Source organism: Varanus komodoensis, unplaced genomic scaffold (genome assembly GCF_004798865.1).
Source record: "Varanus komodoensis strain SLA01 unplaced genomic scaffold, ASM479886v1 scaffold55, whole genome shotgun sequence".
Lineage (NCBI taxonomy): Eukaryota > Metazoa > Chordata > Lepidosauria > Squamata > Varanidae > Varanus > Varanus komodoensis.
The window spans coordinates 5,286,179-5,306,892 of NW_025336157.1; the positions used below are offsets into that span (position 1 = coordinate 5,286,179).

Genomic DNA, 20,714 nt, shown 5'->3' on the forward strand with positions numbered 1-20,714 from the left:
ATCTAGGACAAGCAGGGCAGAGAAAAGGAAGGAAATGCAGGCATGAGTTCTTACACTATTCTTACAATTCTGTGGTAGGGGGCTGCTGATGGAGCCCACGGGAAGGCCTTTGGTCCTAGCCTTGCAGATGGAAGGAGCCTTCTCTTTAGTGTAGCCTCAGCTGCCACATCTTTAGGCTACGTAAAAAGGGGGTTCTTGAGAGTCGGGCGCATGAGGAAGTGCCCACGGGGGACTGTCATCACATGTGTTCTGTCCTGTAGGTTCTCCACACGCCACGACACGGTCAGCATTGAGCCCCTGTACGAGAATGGCACTGTTTGCTCGCAGAAAGCTTTGCTGACCACCCGCTCTTCCCAGGCCACAAAGCTATCCAGTGTTGTTATAGCCGAGGAGATAGGTAGGTGGAATCAAGGCGTGGAGGCCCGAGGAGGATTTGCTTATAACAGGAAGAAAGCGGATGGTGCACTGAAGCCTGTACATAACCAGGAGCTTGAAATACTCGTCCAGGGCAGAGTGCTTTTCCTTCATCACTGAGCAAACACAGCCAGTACTCCCACCCATAACTGACTGGGGCTCTCGTGTCATTGAGAACAGGGAGTGCTAAGACTAGGCTATATCATCACTGAGCCAGGCACGGTCCACCTTCCCTGTGTCATGGATCGCCAGTTTCTCTGTAAACATCCTTTTTCTTGCTCCCGGCAGCTGGGATGGGCCGGAGCGAAGGGTGGGCTCGTCAGCTGCTTCGCAAGCCTCCGCATCTGGCTGATGGGACCGTATCCAGTTTGGCACCTTGCAGTTGGCGCATACCTGGCTCTCGACCCTTCAGGTTCCTCCTCCCACACATACAAGGACTCCGAAAGTGCTGTCCTGTGGGGGAAATGTGTCCCACACAGCCGTGGTGGCGCCCTGCGCAAACACCCCAAGGGAGCGCGTGCGCTACATGAAGAGCACTGATTGGCGTGGGTTGTGTTGCAGCCCTCTTTTTAAGCCAGCGGAGGAAGTGTTTGGTGCTTTCTTTCCAAGCACATTTCTGAAAATACATTTTTCAAAGTCTGATCTGAATTTCAGTGCGTAAAGGGAGGGGAGCATAGTCTCCTCACCACTCTCCACACTTCTGGGAGCAGTGGGAAGTTTCCTGGCCGCAATGCAAGATTGAATCCTCCATGGGAGGGAGAGAATGGAAGATTCGCCCTAATAATGTTTTAGTAACGATTCTATTATTTACAAAAGGGTCCTCTGTATTGGGAGCAAGTGGACACTTGCTGCAGGCAAAGGTTCCTTGGCAGCCGCACTCCCCATGACTGAACCCTCCTCCCATGAAAACACATTTAAACTAATGATTTGGTTTAGACCATGTTACGAAGTCCCTCACCCCCAATTATAAACATAAAGCGCATTAGTTTGTTTGCTTCAAAATGGGGCATCGTTGCTGTGCTGTGAACAGCTCCACCACCTGGCTGAGCGGGGCCCTGGATGCTTGCCCTGTTGAACTCCAACTAGAAATTCTTCGACTTTCCGTATCTCTCTGCAGATACTTCTCACTCGTGAAGTATCCGCAGCAGGGGTGGCAATGCGGTGCCCACGAGCACCCACAAAGCTATCTCCTGTCCTCCTTAAAAAGGAAAATATTTTAAAGGAAAACCTTGGGCAATGTTGCAGTGGCCTTCTTTCTCTCCCTCTTTAGCTTTGTCCTTTCACCCATCCTTCCCCCGCAGCCTCACCTCTTAGCTAATCTTTGAGTACGCAGGCCTCCAGGGCAGCCCTTTCATGACTAGCATTCCCCACTGTGATGGTCATGCCAACTTTCTCAGCTGTGCCATTGTGCCCATGGTTCCAAGAAGGGTTGGCAATCCCACACTCTACGTGGGGCTGCCCTTGAAGGCAGTCTGGATACTTCAGATGGTGCAAAATAGAGCTGCCAGGTTGCTGATGGGGACTGGGCATTGTGCTCACATGACTCCAGTCCTCTGTCAGCTTCACTAACTCCCCATTGAAGTCTGGGCCCAATTCAAGGTGCTGGTTATCACCTGCAAAGCCCTTAACGGCTTGGGACCTGGTTACCTTAAGGAGCGCTTGCATCCATACATGCCCTCCCGCCCCTTGAGATCGGTGGCAGAGGCTCTTCTCCGGGAGCCCTCCTTGAAGGATATTAGGAGGGTGAGTACCTGGAGGAGGGCCTTCTCTGTGGTGGCACCCCACCTATGGAATGCGCTCCCCAGAGAGGTCCGCCTGGCACTGTCGTTATTTGCTTTTCGGCGCCAGGCCAATACCTTTTTATTTAAAAGTTATTTTAATTGTTGATTTAAAAATTTTTTGCCAGGATGTCTCCAGTATTTTAGGTATTTCTATTGATTGTATTTATTTATGGATTGGAAGCCTCCCCGAGGCTTATGTGAATGGGGCGGCATATAAGTTTTCCAAATAAATAAATTAGAGATGCATTCTCTGTTCAGGCCTCCTTGAAAATAAGCCCTGCAGACTTCCGAGTAGACACGCAAAGGATCGTGCTAAAAGAAATATTAACATGTATTCCTCAAAGCGCTCCCTCACTGTCAAATGTCAACATAGACGAAATTACGGAGACCCATTCACATTGACCGTGCAGAAATAACAAACTCGGCAACAGTGACCTTGTCCAAACTTTCCATGGGCTTTGTGATCTGCAGCTCCCTTTCTGTTTTCCCTAGCCCTGGTTTTTTCGTTCCGTGTTTTGTGTTGCATTATGGGGCTCTCAAAATGGAGGGCGGCAGACCTGGCGTTTGTTTTCCTTCTAGTGACCGGGCATTTGCTCCGTTGTGACATCATTGTGGACCTCATTGCCCATATTGAAATCGTCTCCCGTACTCGAGAGATCTACGTTGAAGACTCCCCACTCGAGCTGAGTGTCCGAGCCCTGGATGCCGAAGGTACTGAATCTGGGACGGCCCGAGGCCAAGGGTATGTTGTTAGACGTTTGTTGGATGGCCTTCCCATTGCCACAGAATCCTGCCACCCCCACCATTCCACAACATGGTCACCTCCAGATACATTGCACGACGGTTCTCCTTCTTCCTGGGTGCTTAGAATTGCAGTCCAGCACGTTTGAAGGGCACCGTGCTGGGGATGGCGAGCTACTGCATTGCCCAGCACACCCTTTTCAGTTCAATTAAGAGCAGAATTAGATGCGATTCCTTCCCCATAGTTTGGCCTTGCATGGCTGCTTTACCCAGTGTGGTGGTAGGGATTGCAACCTGGATGTCAAAGAGGTGAATTTTACCTCTTTGCCCTCACCCCAGTATTTGTCAGAATCTCTCCTTGCTGCGGCGACATACGTTGTCCACAATGGGAAGAAAGTTATCATTGGTGTCAACTGGACCAGAACCAGATCAGGACCGTGGTGGGTGGAATGGATCAAAGCCCTCCCAAAGATGTCACGGCCCGGGTCTGGCTCATCCTCCCGTCCCCATGAGCATTTGTAAAGAAAAAGGGCGACAAAAGCCAGTTCTCATTTTGAATTATGCCTGCAGGGAACACGTTCAGCAGCTTGGAAGGGATGGAATTTGAGTGGAGCATCGCCAAAGATGATGAGATGGAAAACTTGGAATTGTCAAGCAAAATCAGGTACGGTTAAATCCTGCACAGCGAAGTGTGATGGCAGAGACAATTTACGGTGTAAGAGGGATGGGTGTGGTCAAGCGAAAGGTAAAATCGAAAGACTTTGATCCATCCATTCATCCCGCCCTTGCTTTGTCCTTGTTGGCTGGACTTGGCAAAAATTAGTCAGTCACCCAACTCTTAACTTCTACAGGTAGGGAATCCCCTTATCACTGTTGGTTTCATGCTGCCATGACTTCTTCCATAGAATGTTGGCAGTTGTATCCAACTGTTGAGGGTCCAGCTGTTGGGTAGAGACCTGTTCTTGAGTAGAGACCTGTTCTCCCCTGCAGAGCAAAACAGGTCTCTGAGCAACGGAGCAAAGCTCAGGGAACCAAGGTTCCATTTAGATACCAGGAAGCACTTCCTGACAGTTGGGACCCCCAGGGTATGGAATGGGCTTCCATTGGAGATGGCTGAAGCCCCATCAGGGAGGGTGTTCAAGAGTAGGCTGAACAGGCACATGGGCATGTCATGAGCTGGAGCCGTGGGTCAGACTAGATGACCCAGGAGGCCCCTTCTGACTCGCTCTGTTTCTATGTGCTGACGTAGATCTGCTGGAGATTTCAGAACTTAGCAGGAGTGTTCCCTTGCTCACTGGGAAGAGGTGATGACTGCTAAACCAGTTTAAGGCTGCAGTCCTAAACCTATTTACTATGCAATAAGTCCTGTTGAATGTACTGGGGCTTATATCTGAGTAAAGAACCTGTTGCTGGCTTTATTTTCTTGGTTTCTACTTTGATTTTAGACTTAAGGTTTTCCATCAAAATTTGCTATGCTGTATTTTAGGTTTTAAGTTTTGTTCTGTACATTTCCCAGTGAGGTTTGCTAATGGGTGGTAAGGAATGTAAAGATTAAAAGACAGATAAGCAACTGTGTCTGTAGTGGTGAATGCACCCTATTTCACACCAGGCTAATAGCAGGAAAACTTGTCTTTTTGCTCAGACGTAGAACCATAGAATAGCAGAGTCGGAAGAGGCCAAGAAGGTCAATTGAGTCCAACCCCTGCTGTTGCAGGACCCCACGTTGCACCGTCCCACATACTGCTAACAGTGTCGGAAAATGCACTTCATTGGCACCTTGCTAATTAGGCAGTGACTGTTCTACTTCAAACCCATCTAGAGGGAATCCCATAAATCCTCCAGTGCTTTATTCTCTTCCTGTGACTGCATCCTCTCAGCTAGAGATGTCTTTGTATCTCCTTTTTATCTCGTACCTGCATTACAGCATGTAGGTGTGGCTGCTGTCAGCCTTGAGCTTCCTTGTAATGTGCAGCAAAAGCAACAACTGATGTGGTATTATTGTATTTTGTGTACCTCTACCCTCTGCTAGTTGCATCAGTGAGCTGTTTGTTCTTCTCCTAAAAGTCAAGTGTGGTCTTTTTAGGTTTTTAAAGTATTCTGAAGCAGAATATTCTCCACCAGACTACATGGTTGAGATGGAAAGTGAGGAGAAGCAAGGAGATAGGATTCTGGTGTCGGGAATCAGAACAGGCGCAGCCGTCATTAAGGTCCGAATACAGGAGCCCATTTATAAGGTGTGTTCTCATGGTGCTTTCGGAGGGATATTGGCCCCAGCGCAACATGAGGCCCTGCCAAGGTTAAATTCTGTACAGTTTGCGCAGAACAGCGTTGGAAACTGTCTTAATTAGAATGATTTTAGACAAACTCTGGCAACAGATGTATCTTATTTGTCACCTTCTCGCCACATGAGCGTCCACTGTTGTTTTATTCATCAGAAAGTAGCAGCTGCCCTGGTGCGTCTCTTGGTTTTAGAGAACATATTTTTAATGCCTTCTTATGATGTCTACCTGCTGGTTGGAGCCTACATTAAGTACAAGGTTGGCAAAATAATTCAAGGAAAAGTCACAGGTAGATTCTTTAGTCACCTCCTTGCTTTCTTAATGGGAATTTACTGGTCAGTCAGAGTCCTGTGCAGGTTTACTCAGATGCAAGCCCAGATTAACATCTAGGGAGTCTTATTCCCCTAGCAAGGGTGCTTAGGATTGTTTTCCTTAGACCAGAGTGTTCCCAGACGCTTTCTCCCCTTTGTGGAAAGTTCTGGGAGGTCCAGATGATGTCATCTTCCACTCTTAACCCTGCCATGTTTTCCCACTACTTCATCAGTCCTTTCGTTCCACAAACTGAAGGTGGAAATGGAATAACTGCACGGGGTATTTTGATTGTTGGTGCCCTCTGTCTCAAAGCAGCTCGGCAGAGGGCGAAGGGTAGGTCCAGCTGTGAGTAGACGATACTAATGCTCGAGCCAAATACTTGGCTGTTGGTCTGTAGTCTTGTAAGCGCTGGGCAGTGGAGCTTCTATAAAGCTTCCATCCTTTGTAAACCTCCCTTTTAACCTGCCAGGGGAGCGTCAGTGTAGCGGTTGGGTGGCATTTAGATATTGAAGGAAGGGAGGAAGGGAGGAAGGGAGGGAGGGAGGGAGGGAGGGAGGAAGGAAGGAAGGAAGGAAGGAAGGAAGGAAGGAAGGAAATACCTAGCATAGAAACACCTGCTGCAAAGGATCAAACGAGTGCCATCAGCCCTCTTCTTACACCTGCAGAGGTCGAGCTGCCTTTGGAGCATTACGAGCTTGAACTGCAAAATGAAGTGAAGGACCCCGAGGGGACTCCCCTTCTCCCCGTGGCCCACCTGGATGTGAAGACAGCTGCGGTCACTGCTGTGCAGCTGGGACAGGTCAACATGGTCCTCATTCATAAAAGTATCCTTTGGCGCACCGGCGGGCGGTTGCCGGATGATTCAGCTGCCCCGTCCCTGGAGTCCGGCATGCCTGGGTTGCTTTCACAAGGACAAGGCAGCCTGATTATCCAGAGAAATCCCCTCGTGTTCTCTCCCTCTGTGTGTACAATATGGCTGGATTCCTTAGGGAAGAAATAAGACATCCACATGCGGGCTTCGTCTGGGCTTCCCAACTGCAGCATCTACGTTGTGGAGCCTGGATTCTTAGGTAAACGGTTCTCCCCCTATACAGCTGTTCATGGGCAACTCCTAGCATGCTTATTAGTGGATCCTAGGGACGCAAGAATTGGGTGGCAATTTTCTCGTGCCCCTCGGCCATCTTTCCCATATGAAGCCCTGGCCAAGAAGCGAGCTGAGCCAGTATCAATATCCAAACACTTGGGGATACCAGCAGAACAGTGTGCAATTCTTGGCACAAAACCAGCAAGTTGTGTGTGTGCGTGTGGAAGCAGAACCCTGCCTGCAGAGTGGGCAGCGGGCACCATGTGCTTCAGCCGGCTTTGCCGACGTTTTCCCGCTGGATGCCTGCTCACACCTTCAGCGTGAGGTGGACTCAGGGGAGTGAGAAAGGGGGCCAGAGTCCGAGGAACCGAGCCAAGGGAACCTGACAGTTTCCCTCTCCCACACCAGATTCCTCACACGTTACTGGTGAGCAGTAATGTGAAGACAGTTGCCGCACCATTCATTTTCTTCTGACTGTCGTACCGAAATGTTTTTTGTCTGGCTTCCTTTGTCCAACCAATGGCAGGTTTCAGTGTCCATCCTGGGAACCGGTGGACCCTAGAAGTGAAGCGGGTGTACAGCATTGCTATCGAAGTGTATGATAAATCGAGCACCAAGGTCTACCCGTCCGATGTGAGTAAGAGATGTCAGGCAGGCATGCAGCTCGAGCACCGGGATTAACTTGCAACAGGACCTGTGTGTGCAGAGGCAGGTCCTGCTCGGAGTAAAGGGCAGGGGAAGAACATAGGGCTATGGCGGTGCAATGCCCTCCTGGGTACGCTCACCTGGGGGAGAGCCCCTTTCAGCTCAGTGGGCGTCGATCCTGACAGAGCCTGCTGTTTGAGGCCCTTCACAGAGCTGCTGAGGCAGCTTCCCCAAGCTAGTGCCTCCCAGGCGTGTTGGACTGCACCTCCCATCACACTTTGCTAGCATAGCTGGGAACAGTGGGAATTGCAGTCCAACATCATCTGAAGGGCACCAGATTGGGAAAGGCTGAATTAAGAAACTCCCATCCCAGGCTTTTGGGTGAACATTACGGAGACTAAATGTACATGCATAAGAATCTGAAGTATTTTTACAGGCTGGCAGGGTTCTTTTTCCCTTCAGCCTGGAGTCAGAGATGTTTGGCTCAAGACACAATGATTCCATTCATCTGTGGCCTTTTTGTTGCGCCTGCCAAGTGTCCCCGTCTTCTGACAATATCCTCCCTCCCTGTCGCCAATCCCTTGTTTCCCAGAATCTCCGAATTACTCACCAGTTTCCTGACGAATATTTTGAGGAGTTAACATCTTCAGTGAATGGATCCTACCACCTAGTCCAGATTCGGAAGGACGGTGTCACCATGATTAAAGCCATGTTGGTATCTGTTCTTCTCCAGGTAAAAAAATGAATACCCTTCCCTAAATAAACTAATCCCATGTGTGTTTAGACTGAAAAAAACTCCTACAGCTCCCGGCATTCCTCAGCCAGCTATGCTGGGAGCTTACTGTCCCCCCCCCCCCGCCCCCGTTTAAACATGCATGAGATCGCTGGCCAAGGAAATTTCCCTGCCCTGGGATTAAATATGTACAATTAAAATGATGGCGCTTAAAAATTGGGCACTGGAACCTAGGAATTTCTACTATTTTGCAAACCTTACAGGCTGTGATATTTCTTTCCAGTAGTGTCTATAGCACTTCTAGGCTGCCATTTGAAAATCTGGGCCATTATTCCTTTTTTCCTTGCTTTCAGAGCGGCTTGGAAGATTTCTTAGCATCCCCAATCAGCCATGAGCAAGAAGTGAAGATCTACCATCCCATCAAGCTGACGCCCTCATTCTTGGCCTTCCCACACCATCCTTTAGATGTCTTGTATCAGTACAGGGTTCAGGTGAAGTTGACCAGGGCTCGGAGAGTCGAATCCAGGAATGTCCTTTGTTTGCATGCTTAAACTGTTATTTTGCCTTAGGAAAATGGCTTCTGCTTTCCACTGAGATTTTGACCTAGTTGCACCTTTAAAGTGCCAAATAGCAAAACCTGACAGTGTTGTTATTCTTGTTCCCGCTGCTGTTATGAGCTTTTAGTAAGAAGAAAGTCAGGTTTAAAAGATATGACCAGCTAGAAGCACAGCCACGGAAGAGTCTGCCTGCATAAGCACTGGCCTGTGGCCAGTTTGATCTGTCCTTAGGAGTATAGCCAACTGCCCTAAAGTGAATCAGACCAGTGGTTTGCCTAGCCCAGTACCGTCAACGCTGACTGGTAACACTGGCTATGCTGGGCTTCAGGCAGGATTGGTCTGCAGCCCTACCAGGGGATGCCAGGGATTGAACTTGGAACCTTCTGCATGAAGAGCAGGTGCTCTGCCACTGAACCATGTCCCTCTCTAGCCCCTTTTGTTGGAAATTTATTTATTTATTTATTTATTTATTAAAACATTTTTATGCCGCCCCATTTGCCGAAGCCTCGGGGCGGCTTACAACACTAGATAAAACAATAAGTTAAAATATCCATATAAAATGATCATAATTTAAAACACACATTATAAAATAAGCCGCCCTGGCCAGATAAAATTCAGTTGTATTAGCATTTAAAATGTTGCTTAAATAAAAAGGTCTCTGCCTGGCGCCAAAAAGCAAATAACGACGGCGCCAGGCGGAAATGAGCAGCGATGGGGCCTAGCAAGCTTCAGTCAACTGCCCGAGCACACCACTACGAAAAAAGGCCTTCTCTTCCTGCCGTTCCAGCGCATGCATTCAGGGAAGCCAAGACTCTCCACTGCACCTTCAGCATCAGCATACCTTGAAGAGAAAACTGTTCTCAAGTTTTAGCAATAATTTTTCTGCCCACCCACAGCTCTCAAGATAACGTACAATTTGAAACAACAACAAAATTGGTTCAGTTTCCACAGACGAGCGAGTGCAGCAAAAGCAGTCTTTCAAATAGTCTTCCTCCACCTGACGCTCTCCAGGTGCTGCTGGATTTCAAGCTTCGGCAGCCCCAGTTGGCATGGCCTGTTACCGCACATGCTGGGAGTTACCGACCGGGATGTTTGGAGGGCTCCGGGTTGGAGGAAGCTGCTTGGAAGCAAGGCAGAACGATACCGGAATGTGCAGCTTTGCAGCCTGAGCTGTACGGTGTGGCCAGGCTCCCTTCCCTCACGGGGGAGCTCGATCCGCAGCCAGAGGGCTGCCACTGAAGGGGCCTCACCCGCGCATGAGGCAGTCTTGGTGACAGGACCTGCGGTGAAGGTTACAGGCGAAGGGTGGGGGCAGAACGATTCTCCTCCCCGGTGACCCCCAGAGGTGTCAGAGTGCAGCTCTCATGATCGCCAGCCAGTGTGGGGACGGTGCAAGACAAGGTCCCGTGTGTCCGGAGGCGACCCGGTGGGGGAAGGCCGCTTTGAAGCGCCCCGCTCATGTGCCTAACGCATTAGGCCATGCCGGGCACGGGCTTCTCTTGCCGAGGGCTTTCTCTCATTGGGAACCTGTCCTCCCAACACTTCACAGGTTGAGGGAGGTAGCGGCAATTTCACGTGGACCTCTTCCAATCAGACGGTGGCCACCGTCACTGTGAAAGGAGTGGTTACAGCAGGACAGACGGAGGGACAGAGTGCTGTGCAGGCCAGAGACGTGCAGAACCCTTTCCATTTCGGAGCAATACAGGTAAGTCTGCCCCGGCCGGCGTCAGCGGAGCTGTTTCCTGGGCTGGGCTTACTGCACGGCCCTCCCGTGCCACCTTGGAAGGCAGTCCCAGGGGTGCAAGAGGGCAGGATGCCAGTGGGTGGGAGAATATAGGTGGAAATGGGAAGAAAACAGCTTTTGGCTCTGTGTGAGGAGGAACTTCCTAACAGGAAACCCTGTCCAGTGGGCAGACTGCCTCAGGCGGTGGTGGGCCGTCCTTTGCTGGAGGCATCGACGTAGAGGCCGGGCAGTCCCCCGTCAGGGACGCTGTGGCTGCAGAATCCGGCGTCGTACCTCCAACAGGGAGCAGGGGCCATATTAGCCGACCTGCGAGGACTTCTCCATGCCGTGCTATTGCCCACTTAGGTGCGTGTGCTCCGGCTCTCCAAGATGGAGTTCCTGCCATTTCATGCAGACACTGAAGTGGGACAGACCTTGGAGGTTCCACTCATGATGTATCACCTTGAGAAGGATACAGGGCAGAGCGTCGCTTTCACTGACTGCTCCCTTTTACTTCTGGACATCAGCATGGACAAGCAAGGAGTCTTTACCTTGAGTGAAGAAGGTAAGAGGGCGGCTCTTTCTTCCTCCTCCTTCCCTGTCCCCCAAGGCATAAAAACAGAGCACAGCCAAGTCAGAGCACAGCACAGGGAGAGGCTTGCCCAGGCCAGCGATAGTGAGGGTCACGGTGGTTGTGATGAAGGGGCAGCCCCATCGTGAGGTCACGTGCGCTGCGTGCCGGCAGTCCCTGCATGACCAGCATCTCCCGCAAAAATGATCACAGGGAACCGCAGCGAGCAGTATCTTTCCCCGCTTTGGCTTTGGCAGTTTACGTCCTGCCCGTCCAAGTCCTGGCTGGAGGACTGGTTGTGTCAGGGCAGCTTGGGCACCTGCGAAATGGGAGAGCCTGGCGCTCCCCATGCTGGCCATCCCGGACTCCTGGGGCAAGACCTCTGTCCGTGCTGAAGAAACAGCGGTTGCATTCGCTCTGTACACAGGCAAGCAGAAAGCCGGCCCAGCCTTCTGCTCCAGCGTCTATCTGGTGGCCAAGTCTCTGGGCCATGCCTTGGTGACAGCCCAAGCCACCATCTTTGAGGAGTATTTTGAAACCAGTGCCACTCTCGCTGCCTACGAACCTCTCAAGGTGAGGCTGCGCCAGGGATGCCACTGCCCATTGTAATGCCACAGTGTTGCATTACATTCACCACAAATGCCGTATTAGTATTTCCGTTCCCTTTTTCAAAAACCCCTTGCCTGCCGCCCTGTCGTCACACCACCTTGCCAGTAATTAGGGCTGTGAGCTGAGCTTAGGGAGCCCTGGAAAAGCCCCCGCCTGCGGGAAGGGGGTGGCGTTCGCTGTGCTAGCTCTTTGTGGGCCAGCACAAAGCTGCTTCGTTTTCTCGGGGCCAGGCCGTGAATCCCGTGGAGGTGGCTCTGGTGACCTGGCAGTCTGTGAAGGAGATGCTGTTCGAGGGGGGACCTGGCCCGTGGGTCTTGGAGCCATCCCGCTTCTTCCTGGAGCTCAGAGCAGAGCACAGGGACAAAGTCCACGTGGCGGAGGTTCTGTTGCCCAACAAGAGGAAGCTGCGCCAGTATGTCTACCGGATCACGTGCCTGGAGTTGGGGGAGCAGGTAGGAGGGAGAGCTCTCCAAGAGACTGGTAAGAACAGGCAGGGAAGGATGGGAACGTCGCTCCCCCGACGCTGCAGGCAGCCTTCGTGGTGCTGCCTTACATGAGGGTTATCTCAGGCCGGTGCCGCAAAATTGCTTGTCCGTGTCCACGCTTCCCTTGCCTGAAGGCCACCTTTCTTTGCCTGTTCCCCACAGGTGTTCACCTTTCAGGTGGGCAATCATCCAGGGGTGCTGAACCCCAGCCCCGCAGTGGAGATGGTGCAAGTGAGGTTCATCTGTGCCCACCCTGCCAGCATGGCTGTGACGCCTGTCTATAAGCTGGCGGCCGGAGCGCCTCCCTGCCCCTTGCCTCAGCACCACAAGCAGCTGGTAGGTGACTGCTGCCCACCTGGCTTGTTTCCCCAACCAGTGCAGGAGTCTTCTGTGGTGCTGGGAGGTGGTTGGGCGGCCCGTTTTCTGCTTGCACCAGCGGCTGCTTAAAGAGTTAGCCATTCTAGGACTAGATGCAAAGCCACGGGAGAGCTGCAGTGGGAACGTTCCAGGTCAGCTATCCAGACTCTGAGCGGGAAACCGAGGCCGTAACTCTGTAAATAAGAAAGCAGTAAGAATAAATCCTTCAATAAGAAAGCAGTAAAACTCCTCTGGGTTGGCTTGTCTTGATGTAAATACCAGAAACCAGGCACAGAAGATTTGTGTGAGTTCACAGGGCACCTGTTCCTTTATCGGAAGTGTCTTTATCCTGCTATTCTGCCAAAAGCACATCCAGAGTGGCGTACAAATGATGGATGAAACCAGAGAGTCCTTGTCTGACAAAGAAATGGGGAGAGAAGAGGGAGGAAAATTAAATCTTTCAGCAGGTTGATGGGGTGGTCCTGCTGCTCCTCCTCTCCCTTCCCTTAAACAATCCTGATGAGAGGGTTTTTTTGAAAAATACAACTAAGTCCAGCAGATCGATCTGTTAAACGTGACAGCCTTCTATGTAATCTCCAACACACAGTCACTCCTTTTTAAATCTCCGTTTCCGTGTGCCGCAGAGCCCTTGGTCTATATTTTGTGTCTTGGCTTTAGTTCACAGGGATGCGATACGTGTCCGTTGGCATCTCAGCTCGCATTGTTAAGCCCAGCCTGGGGCGGGGGTGGGGACTTCTGGGATACTTGCAGGTCCCCGTGTCCAGTTTGAGGAACACTGTTTTGGAGCTGGCTTTGTTTGACCAACACCGGAGGAAGTTTGACAACTTCTCCTCCCTTATCTTGGAATGGATATCGACCAGTGACACCCTTGCTCACTTCACGCACCCGAGAGCCATGCAGATGGTGCCGAAGGATGACGGGACCGGGCAGACAAGGCTCCACGGTACGGCTGCACATTATTCCCTCATGAGTGTCCACCCATAAAACATGCCCCTGCCTCCTCCTGGGCCTCTTGTCTCCCGCGCTCTTGTTGTCCCAGGTAAGAGCAACATGTGTAGGTTTTGGTTCACATTCTCCCTCTTCCTTCTTTTCTCTCTCCCTCTCAATGCCACATCCGTACCGATTACTTCACAGGGCACCAGCTCCTGGAAGTGCATCAGATCAAAGGGACAGTTCTGATTACAGTCAACTTGGTGAAATATTCCAAGAGAGGCAGCCCGCAAGTGAGTGTAGCAGAACTTCCTCAGTCCTCTGGTTTGGGCAGGGCGTAAGCGTGTGGATCGAAAATGCCTCCTTCTCCCTGCACAGGATGCTGAGCTCCTTGGTAAGGAAGGGGCTTGCCAAGGGATCAGCTTGTCCCTCTAAATGGGAGACGTAAACAAAATCCAAAAACAAAATTCTGGTTTTGCACTGGGCAAACCTGCCTTTGAAAGCACCTGCAGGCAGCCGTTCTCGGCCGCTAGGTCTCTGCTCCTGTTTTGTTTGCACCTGTAGGAGGTCTCTAACTCTCCTGCCTCTGCAGCTGTGGAACTACTGCTGGTTGAGGATGTGACTGTGGATCCGGATAATGTCACCATGTACAACCATCCAGATGTGAAGGTAGGGCCGAGGGCAGCGTCCACTCACTCACTGGTGCAGAGGGAGCGTGCACAAACGATGCTGTGGCTCAGTCCTCGCTCACTGTTTCTTGGCTGTCATTTTGCACGAGAGCCAAACGGGATGTGACCCTGTCCACACAGTTAGCAACGGTGTGAAGGGTTTTTCAAGGAAGTACATGGGGAGGCAATCTAGATTGGCACCTGGGTGGGCATTCCGTCCCTTCGCCCCTGCTGTGGGCATGATCCAGCCAGCATCCTCTGCAACGGAAGGGAGAGCGCCCTCTCGCACCAGTGGAATCCTTTATTTCAGGGTGGGTTTAGGGCACCCAGTCAAGTTCAGGATGGATGTGCATCCAGTTTAGCCCTCAGATCACCCGGAATAGAGCAGTGGCCTCCTTTGGGGAGCAACGGCTGTGACCTCGGGAAGCTCTAGGCAGCATAGTCTGGGAAGGAGCAAAGTTGGGTCCTGATCCGGGCTCCCTGCTTCTGCCTGCCCAGGAAGTGTTTACCCTGGTAGAAGGCTCTGGCTACTTCCTTGTCAACAGCAGCACAGAGGAAATGGTGAACATCACCTACCTGGAGACAGAGAGCGCCATTCAAGTGAGTGTGTGAGTACAGTGTCCTGGGAGCCCTTGTGCGGGAGGGGAGCTTTTCCGGGGTGGCACCCCTGTGTGGGGTCCCACGCCTCAGGAACTCGAGAGCATCTTGGGCCAGTCCCTGAAGATGTTCTCTCGCAGCAAGCGTTTAACTCCGCTGTGGCTGATTTGTCTTCTCAGCGTTTCTTGTGATGGTGCTTGCAGTGACCGTTGTGGGATGACTTTAGGACTTTACTGATGAGAGTGATTGTTCCTTGTAATTGCTGCGAGCTGCTCTAAAAGCCTCCCCCAAAGAGCAAAAATGGGATTCCATGCATGTGTGCACCCAGAGCATGTGCTCCTGCCAGCTCCTGCCTCCCGCAATGCTCTTTGCAGGTCGTTCCTGTGCTTCCCGGTTCTTTGACCTTGGAGGTCTATGACCTGTGCCTGGCTTTCCTGGGGCCAGCTACAGCCTACCTCCAAGTATCCAATATGTACGAGCTGGAAGTGGACCTCGTCGATAAGGTGAGAGGCACGTAGGCTGCCTGCCAGTGGGGCTGCTCGGCTATGGCTCTCGGGGGTTTCTTCACGAGCAGGGCCAGCCCAAGACACTGGGCTGCCTTCCCAGGGCAAGGAGTAAGATGACACCCCCGTCCAGTTCAGGGCATGGCAGCCAACCTGACTGGCGGTGGAATCACACGGCTCCGACCCCCAGCACCTTGCCCTCACTCTCTGTCCCTGACACCTGCTGACTGAGACCCTGTTGTATGGTAGGCTGGCCCTCATTAGCCAGGGAGGGAGCGGCTAAGGTATGTGTGGCCTTGGAAGTGGAACAGGGGAAAGGTGTGTTAGGAGCCCACTGGGGACTATGTTTGAATGTCAGTTTGTCTGACTCTGCATCTCTGGTTTGAGCGAAGCGTAGGACTAGAGGCGGAGAGGAGGCCGCAGGGTTCCAGCTTTGTATTTTCCTCATAATGTGAAGAATTGGGGTACAGAGGGGGAAAAGAGTGGGAGGTTGGGGTGGGCGGCTTACGCCTCCCACCTGGGCTCCCTTCGGCAGGAACAGATTCTTCTCCCTGTGTCAGACTCTGGAAAGTTTAGCTGAGCAGAGCCTGGAACATTTGTGGGGGAATCATTCAGTCGAATCACCCTTTCTGTTGGCCATTCCTTCCTTGAAAGTGCTGCTGAACCTCCCCACCACCCCCATTGAATTTTTGCATGACACCCTGGAGAGGTTTGGGTAAAAGGCAGCTTATAAATCATTTCAGTAAATAAATCAAAGCTCACCTTGATGACTGATGATTTAGGAATATACTGTATAGGGTAATTGTGGTACTTTCCCCATGATGCCACTATTGCCTTCATTTGCTGGTAACTTCTCCAAAACCACACTGAAGAAGGTTTTTAAAACTCCAGTAATGCTGCATGCTCACATAATGCTAATGGCATGGATCACCAAATTCTGGATTTTTGTTGAACCAAGAACAACCCTGGAAGAGACTATGAGTTGTCATTATGTGCAAACCCAGAGCCAGGGATTGTTGATGGGCTGTTTCACCAGCCTACAGAGAATTGGCTTTGTTAAATTCTCTGCCAGACAAGCCCTGGGTAGGCAATAGACTATGGTTTAAACAACCCATGGGTGTGTGTTACATGCAAACTAGGTCTGTCTTCTTCCCCAGATTGAGATTGGCAAATCCGTGCTGGTCTCCGTGCGCGTGCTGGGACATCATCGGCACCCTTTCTGGAGTAAATACTTCACCTACATGCAGCTTCAGCTGAAGGCAGCCTCCCCTATTGTTTCCCTTACGTAAGGCCTGCACAGCAACCCGCAATCTACTGCCTGCCCTTCTCTGCAAAGCGCTTCAGTTGTTGTAATTCCTGCTGAATCTCAAGGCTTTCTCCTTTCATCTGTGAGAATCTGTTGCCCTGTTTGGAAGCGCTGCTCCTACTTGCAGGGAATCGTTGGACCTTCTCTGGTGGGGGGTTCCTAGGGATTGCGCACTGGGCTTGCAGGAAGACCTCTCCATGCTGGAAATGGGAAGCAAGGAGGAAGCAGCAGGGTTGCCTTCATCCAGAGAGAAGTATAAAAACTGCTTTAAGAGACATGTGGCTGCTCTAGCAACTTGGGGGTGGGTTTTCTAAGCCGTTCTCTTGGTGTGTGAGCACTGCCTTGCTGGGAGGCCTGGCATCACAGGTGGGTGTTTTGGGCAGTGGGCAAGGTCAGCTGCCTGTCAGCTGCTCAGCGAGGGGCCCCACTCCTAGCTGGTCCTCTGTGCTGTTGCTTCTTACCTACTTGTTCCTCCTGAGCAAGTAAACAGAGACAAGAACGAGGAGGAGACTCTACACGACTCTGGTGCGCGCGCAACTGGAGTCTTGTGCTCAGTTTTGGGCCCTCATTACGGAAAGGATATGGCCAGGTTGGAGCCAGTCCAGCGCAGGGCCACAAGGACGGTGGCCGGTTTGCAGGGGATGCCGTATGAGGCAAGACTGAGGGAACCGGGTCTCTTCAGGCTGGCGAAGGGGAGACTCAGAGGGGATCTGTTGGCGACATACAGGCATGTGAGGGGGTGTCACACGGAGGTGGGGAGAGACCTGTTCTCCCCTGCGGAGGAAGGCAGGACGCGCCCCAACGGAGCAAAGCTCAGGGAACCCAGGTTCCATTTGGATGCCAGGAAGCACTTCCTGACAGTCAGGACCCCCAGGGTGTGGACTGGGCTTCCACGAGAGGTCGTTGAGGCCCCATCGGTGAGGGTGTTCAAGGATAGGCTGGACGTCCACATGGTGGGCATGTTGTGAGCGGAGCCGGCTGGTGCTGGAGGTCAGACCAGATGGCCCAGGGGGTCCCTTCTGACTCGCTCAGTTTCTGTGTTTCTGTGAGATGGAGCAGTGCTCTTCGCTTTTCTTGCCTCCTTTCGCTGGTGTGGCCTGTGCCCCAGGACAGAAGGGACGCAAGGCAGTGGGCAGCTGTGGCAGCAGTGAGGGGATGGAGCATCCCAGGGAAGTCCAGGGATGGCGCAAAACGTGGAGCTGGAGTGGCACATTGGGCTCAGCGTCCTGCTTCCGGCACTGGCAGCGCAGACTCCCCTGCATAGCTGCTAAGAGGAGGGTCATTCCCTGTCTTTTGTCTCCAGCATCTGGTAAAAATGAAGGATTTCACCAGTTGGCCTTCAAACATAGAGCCCAGTGAGTGGTGGTAATAAACAGTGGCTGGTTGTGCCGCCCCGCTTCCATGAACTTTAGTAGCTTCTCCCACAAAAACTCAGGATCTTGGCGCTAGGAATGAAGTATGCCATTTCGGAATAACACACACACCTGAAGTGTCGCACCTGGTAGGAATGGTCTGCATTTCCCCCCTTGCACTTCTCGGGCAGCATATTCTATCCAGTCTTGCCAAGAGTGAGCATAGTGCAGCGGTTAGGACTGGGGAGATTTGGGGTCACATCAGTATTGAATGAAGCCCGTGGGGTGCTCACTAGGTCTTCCTGGCCTACCTGACAGGGCTGTTGTGGGGGCAGAGCAGAGCTGGGAAGAGAGCTGTGTATCCTCCTCGAGCTCCTAGGAGGACTGGTAGTATCTTCCACACGGCAGGGGAAGAGGGAGGTTTGCAGGAGCTCTGCTGTTTACTCGGTGGGTTCACTCCAGATTGCACAGCAAACTCAGCCAAGGAATCTCTCACTGCTGTAAGAGAACTTCCAATAGTTCTGTGCATCGTGTACGCCTAGGACAGTAGCCATTCCGAACGGGCACTGGAGACAGCTTTGAAATTCCGGGTGGATTTGTATGGTGCTCACCGCCCAGTTGGGAAAATAAAACCTTTGCAAACTTGTCTCTGCAGACTGATGGAAGAAGTGGGCGACTATTCTGAAGTCTACGTGCTCCGAGCCATGACAGTGGGACAGACGACCTTGGTAGCCACAGCCTGGGACAAGACGGGAGTCAAATTCACTTCTGCACCCCGGAAGGTGGAGGTAAGCAGTTGCAGCCATGTTGACTTGTCAGGGAAGCATGTTCCCATGCAAATTGTGATCAGAATGTTGTAAAACGCCTTCTCCTGTAAGATTTTTGTTTTTGTTTTAACTCGTGGAATTAGGAGCCTTAGACTAAAAAGGCAAGAGAAGATTGTACTTGAAAAATGTCAGGGTGGTTGGTTTTCCTTCCACTTCTGCCGCTGATGAGGTGTTCAGCAAGCAGAAAGAGAAGGATGCCTTCTGTCCCACCCACTGCCCATACAAACCTTTTCCCTTTGCTCTCACGCTCCACTCCCACCCTCCAGCTCTGGTATTTTGCTCCACCTAGCCGCTCGCCTTGTTATTTCTCGCCTTCCCTGGCTCTGTCCCTTCTGCTCCCCCCTGGACTTTGTGGATTCTTTCCACACCCAGCCTGCAACCTCACTGTTTCTTCCCCTCGCCTCTTTGCTGGTTTCTCCCTGCACCTGGTCTCTAGCCTCACTGTTCTCTCCCGCTGCTGCCTTGACTCGCTGTTTCCCCCTTCCTCCCTGCTTCTAGCTTTGCTGTGTCTGTCCCACCACAGCATTTTGCACTGGCTGGGCCCCCACAGAAGCCAGGATGTGATCATCCACCTCCTGCAGGGGAGCCATTTTGTTTGGGTGCCCACAGCTCAAATTCTCGTTGCGCCTGTGAATCTCGCCGTGTGTTCCCGAGGCCATCTTGATGCCCAGGTTCACACTTAGCTGCTGTTGTGTTTTGCCAGGTCTTTCCACCATTCAGGCTCATTCCACAGAAAATGACGCTCATTCCATACAACATGATGCAGGTGAGTCCAGAGTACCAGGCAAGTGGAACCAGCCTGCTGGCCATGCCTCTTGCTGCCCACCCTCCCTTTGGTGGAGGAGGCTGTCTGGAGAGAGTCCCTCTCTTAGCACCATGTCCGTCACTGCAGCTTTGCACCTTGCCATCTCACCTGTGTAAAGGCTTCTCGGTAGTTCCCGTGTCTGTGATAAGACATGGTGTTATCCGCCCTCTTTTGCTTGGTTTAGACAGTTAGCATTGCTCAGCATTGATTTATACATTCACGCAATCCATTTCTTTGGTTTAAAAAGCGCGATCACAGTACGCATTTATCCTCTAGCCGTCCTCCTGTCTGAGTCTTCCCCAGCCTGGTGCTGCCAGTTGTGCTGGATTACAGTTTCCATCATATTCAGCCAACCGGGCAGCGGGACCTGCTGGCAGGGTGTAACAGAAGCTATAGTTGAGGGGTAATGACCTCTTTGAGTCTGGTTCCATTCTGGAGACGCTCTCAGGGAGCAGCATTCCGATGAAGTCCGGCACCTAAGCCAAAAGGGGCCAGGCCAAAAATCCCAGTCTGTTTTCGCTTAGAGCTCTTATTGCTGGTCATTAAAGCTTGCCCGAGACATTTCGGTCTTGCAGTGTGCAGGGACAAAGGCCCGGAAGCCCCCAGGTGATCGGTAGGCAGAAGAAACGGGGCGAAACCAGGGAAAGAGGGCACCCCTCTGTTACCGTGCAGCAGATCTGCGCTGCTAGCAGGTTGGGGAAAGTTGCAGCGAACTCTGCACAGCCCCAAGCGCTGATTCAGATGTTACCCCGAGAAGGTGCCGTCGGGGGCATCTCCTGTCCCAGGGAAAATTTAGGTACAGACCCGGGCTTACCGCCTGATGAGGATCGTAGGCCAGGTCATTGGCAGACACGGCACACACCCCAGGGGCGTTGTTCCCTGCTGGAGGGCAGGAAGGTGCCCTCCGCCTGAAGGCTTCCAGGCTTGCCCTTCCTCCCCAGCCCCGTAACTTCCCGCTTGCGTTTGCCCCCAACGGCAGGTGATGTCAGAGGGAGGCCCACAGCCACAGTCCCTCATTCACTTCTCCATCAGTAATCAGACCGTGGCCACGATTAACGGAGTGGGGCAGGTCACTGCCAAGGCTGTGGGCACCGCCACCGTCCTGGGGACCATCCGCGCTGTGAATGAAGACACAGGAAAAGTCATTGTCTTTTCACAGGTACTGTCTCCCTTTCCTGTTCTAATCACTGCATTATCATTTCTTTTTGCACTGTGCGGGTCCCAAAGCCTTGAAGTGCATTTACTCCCTCAATTCCAGCCTTCTGCCACTGCCGCCATGAGGGCTGGAACCTTCTTCTGCCTCCTTATTTATTTATTTAGGATATTTGTATGCCGTCCTTTGCAAGAGCCTCGGGACGGCTTACACAAATAAAATACAAATATCTAACATAACATAAATAAATAGTGCACATCC

General features: G+C 52.0%; 1 protein-coding gene across 9 annotated transcripts in view; it reads left to right on the plus strand.

Moving 5' to 3' along the window:
- Positions 1-20,714, plus strand: part of NUP210L (nucleoporin 210 like) — a 35,490-nt gene that overhangs the window by 1,893 nt on the left and 12,883 nt on the right. For 6 of the 9 annotated variants that reach the window (XM_044448420.1, XM_044448417.1, XM_044448416.1 and 3 more), the window contains exons 2-25: positions 261-397; positions 2,775-2,906; positions 3,507-3,600; positions 5,020-5,170; positions 5,372-5,504; positions 6,193-6,351; positions 6,529-6,597; positions 7,138-7,244; positions 7,849-7,989; positions 8,343-8,480; positions 10,096-10,251; positions 10,636-10,834; positions 11,268-11,413; positions 11,680-11,901; positions 12,097-12,270; positions 13,063-13,255; positions 13,447-13,535; positions 13,807-13,911; positions 14,409-14,510; positions 14,882-15,010; positions 16,168-16,295; positions 18,324-18,456; positions 19,199-19,261; positions 20,280-20,459. In XM_044448420.1, the coding sequence (XP_044304355.1) occupies positions 261-397; positions 2,775-2,906; positions 3,507-3,600; positions 5,020-5,170; positions 5,372-5,504; positions 6,193-6,351; positions 6,529-6,597; positions 7,138-7,244; positions 7,849-7,989; positions 8,343-8,480; positions 10,096-10,251; positions 10,636-10,834; positions 11,268-11,413; positions 11,680-11,901; positions 12,097-12,270; positions 13,063-13,255; positions 13,447-13,535; positions 13,807-13,911; positions 14,409-14,510; positions 14,882-15,010; positions 16,168-16,295; positions 18,324-18,456; positions 19,199-19,261; positions 20,280-20,459 (3,280 nt within the window). Of the gene's footprint in view, positions 1-260; positions 398-2,774; positions 2,938-3,506; positions 3,601-5,019; positions 5,171-5,371; positions 5,505-6,192; positions 6,352-6,528; positions 6,598-7,137; positions 7,245-7,848; positions 7,990-8,342; positions 8,481-10,095; positions 10,252-10,635; positions 10,835-11,267; positions 11,414-11,679; positions 11,902-12,096; positions 12,271-13,062; positions 13,256-13,446; positions 13,536-13,806; positions 13,912-14,408; positions 14,511-14,881; positions 15,011-16,167; positions 16,296-18,323; positions 18,457-19,198; positions 19,262-20,279; positions 20,460-20,714 lie in introns of those variants that run through there. The other 3 variants (XM_044448424.1, XM_044448419.1, XM_044448421.1) reach the window with 3 other exon arrangements.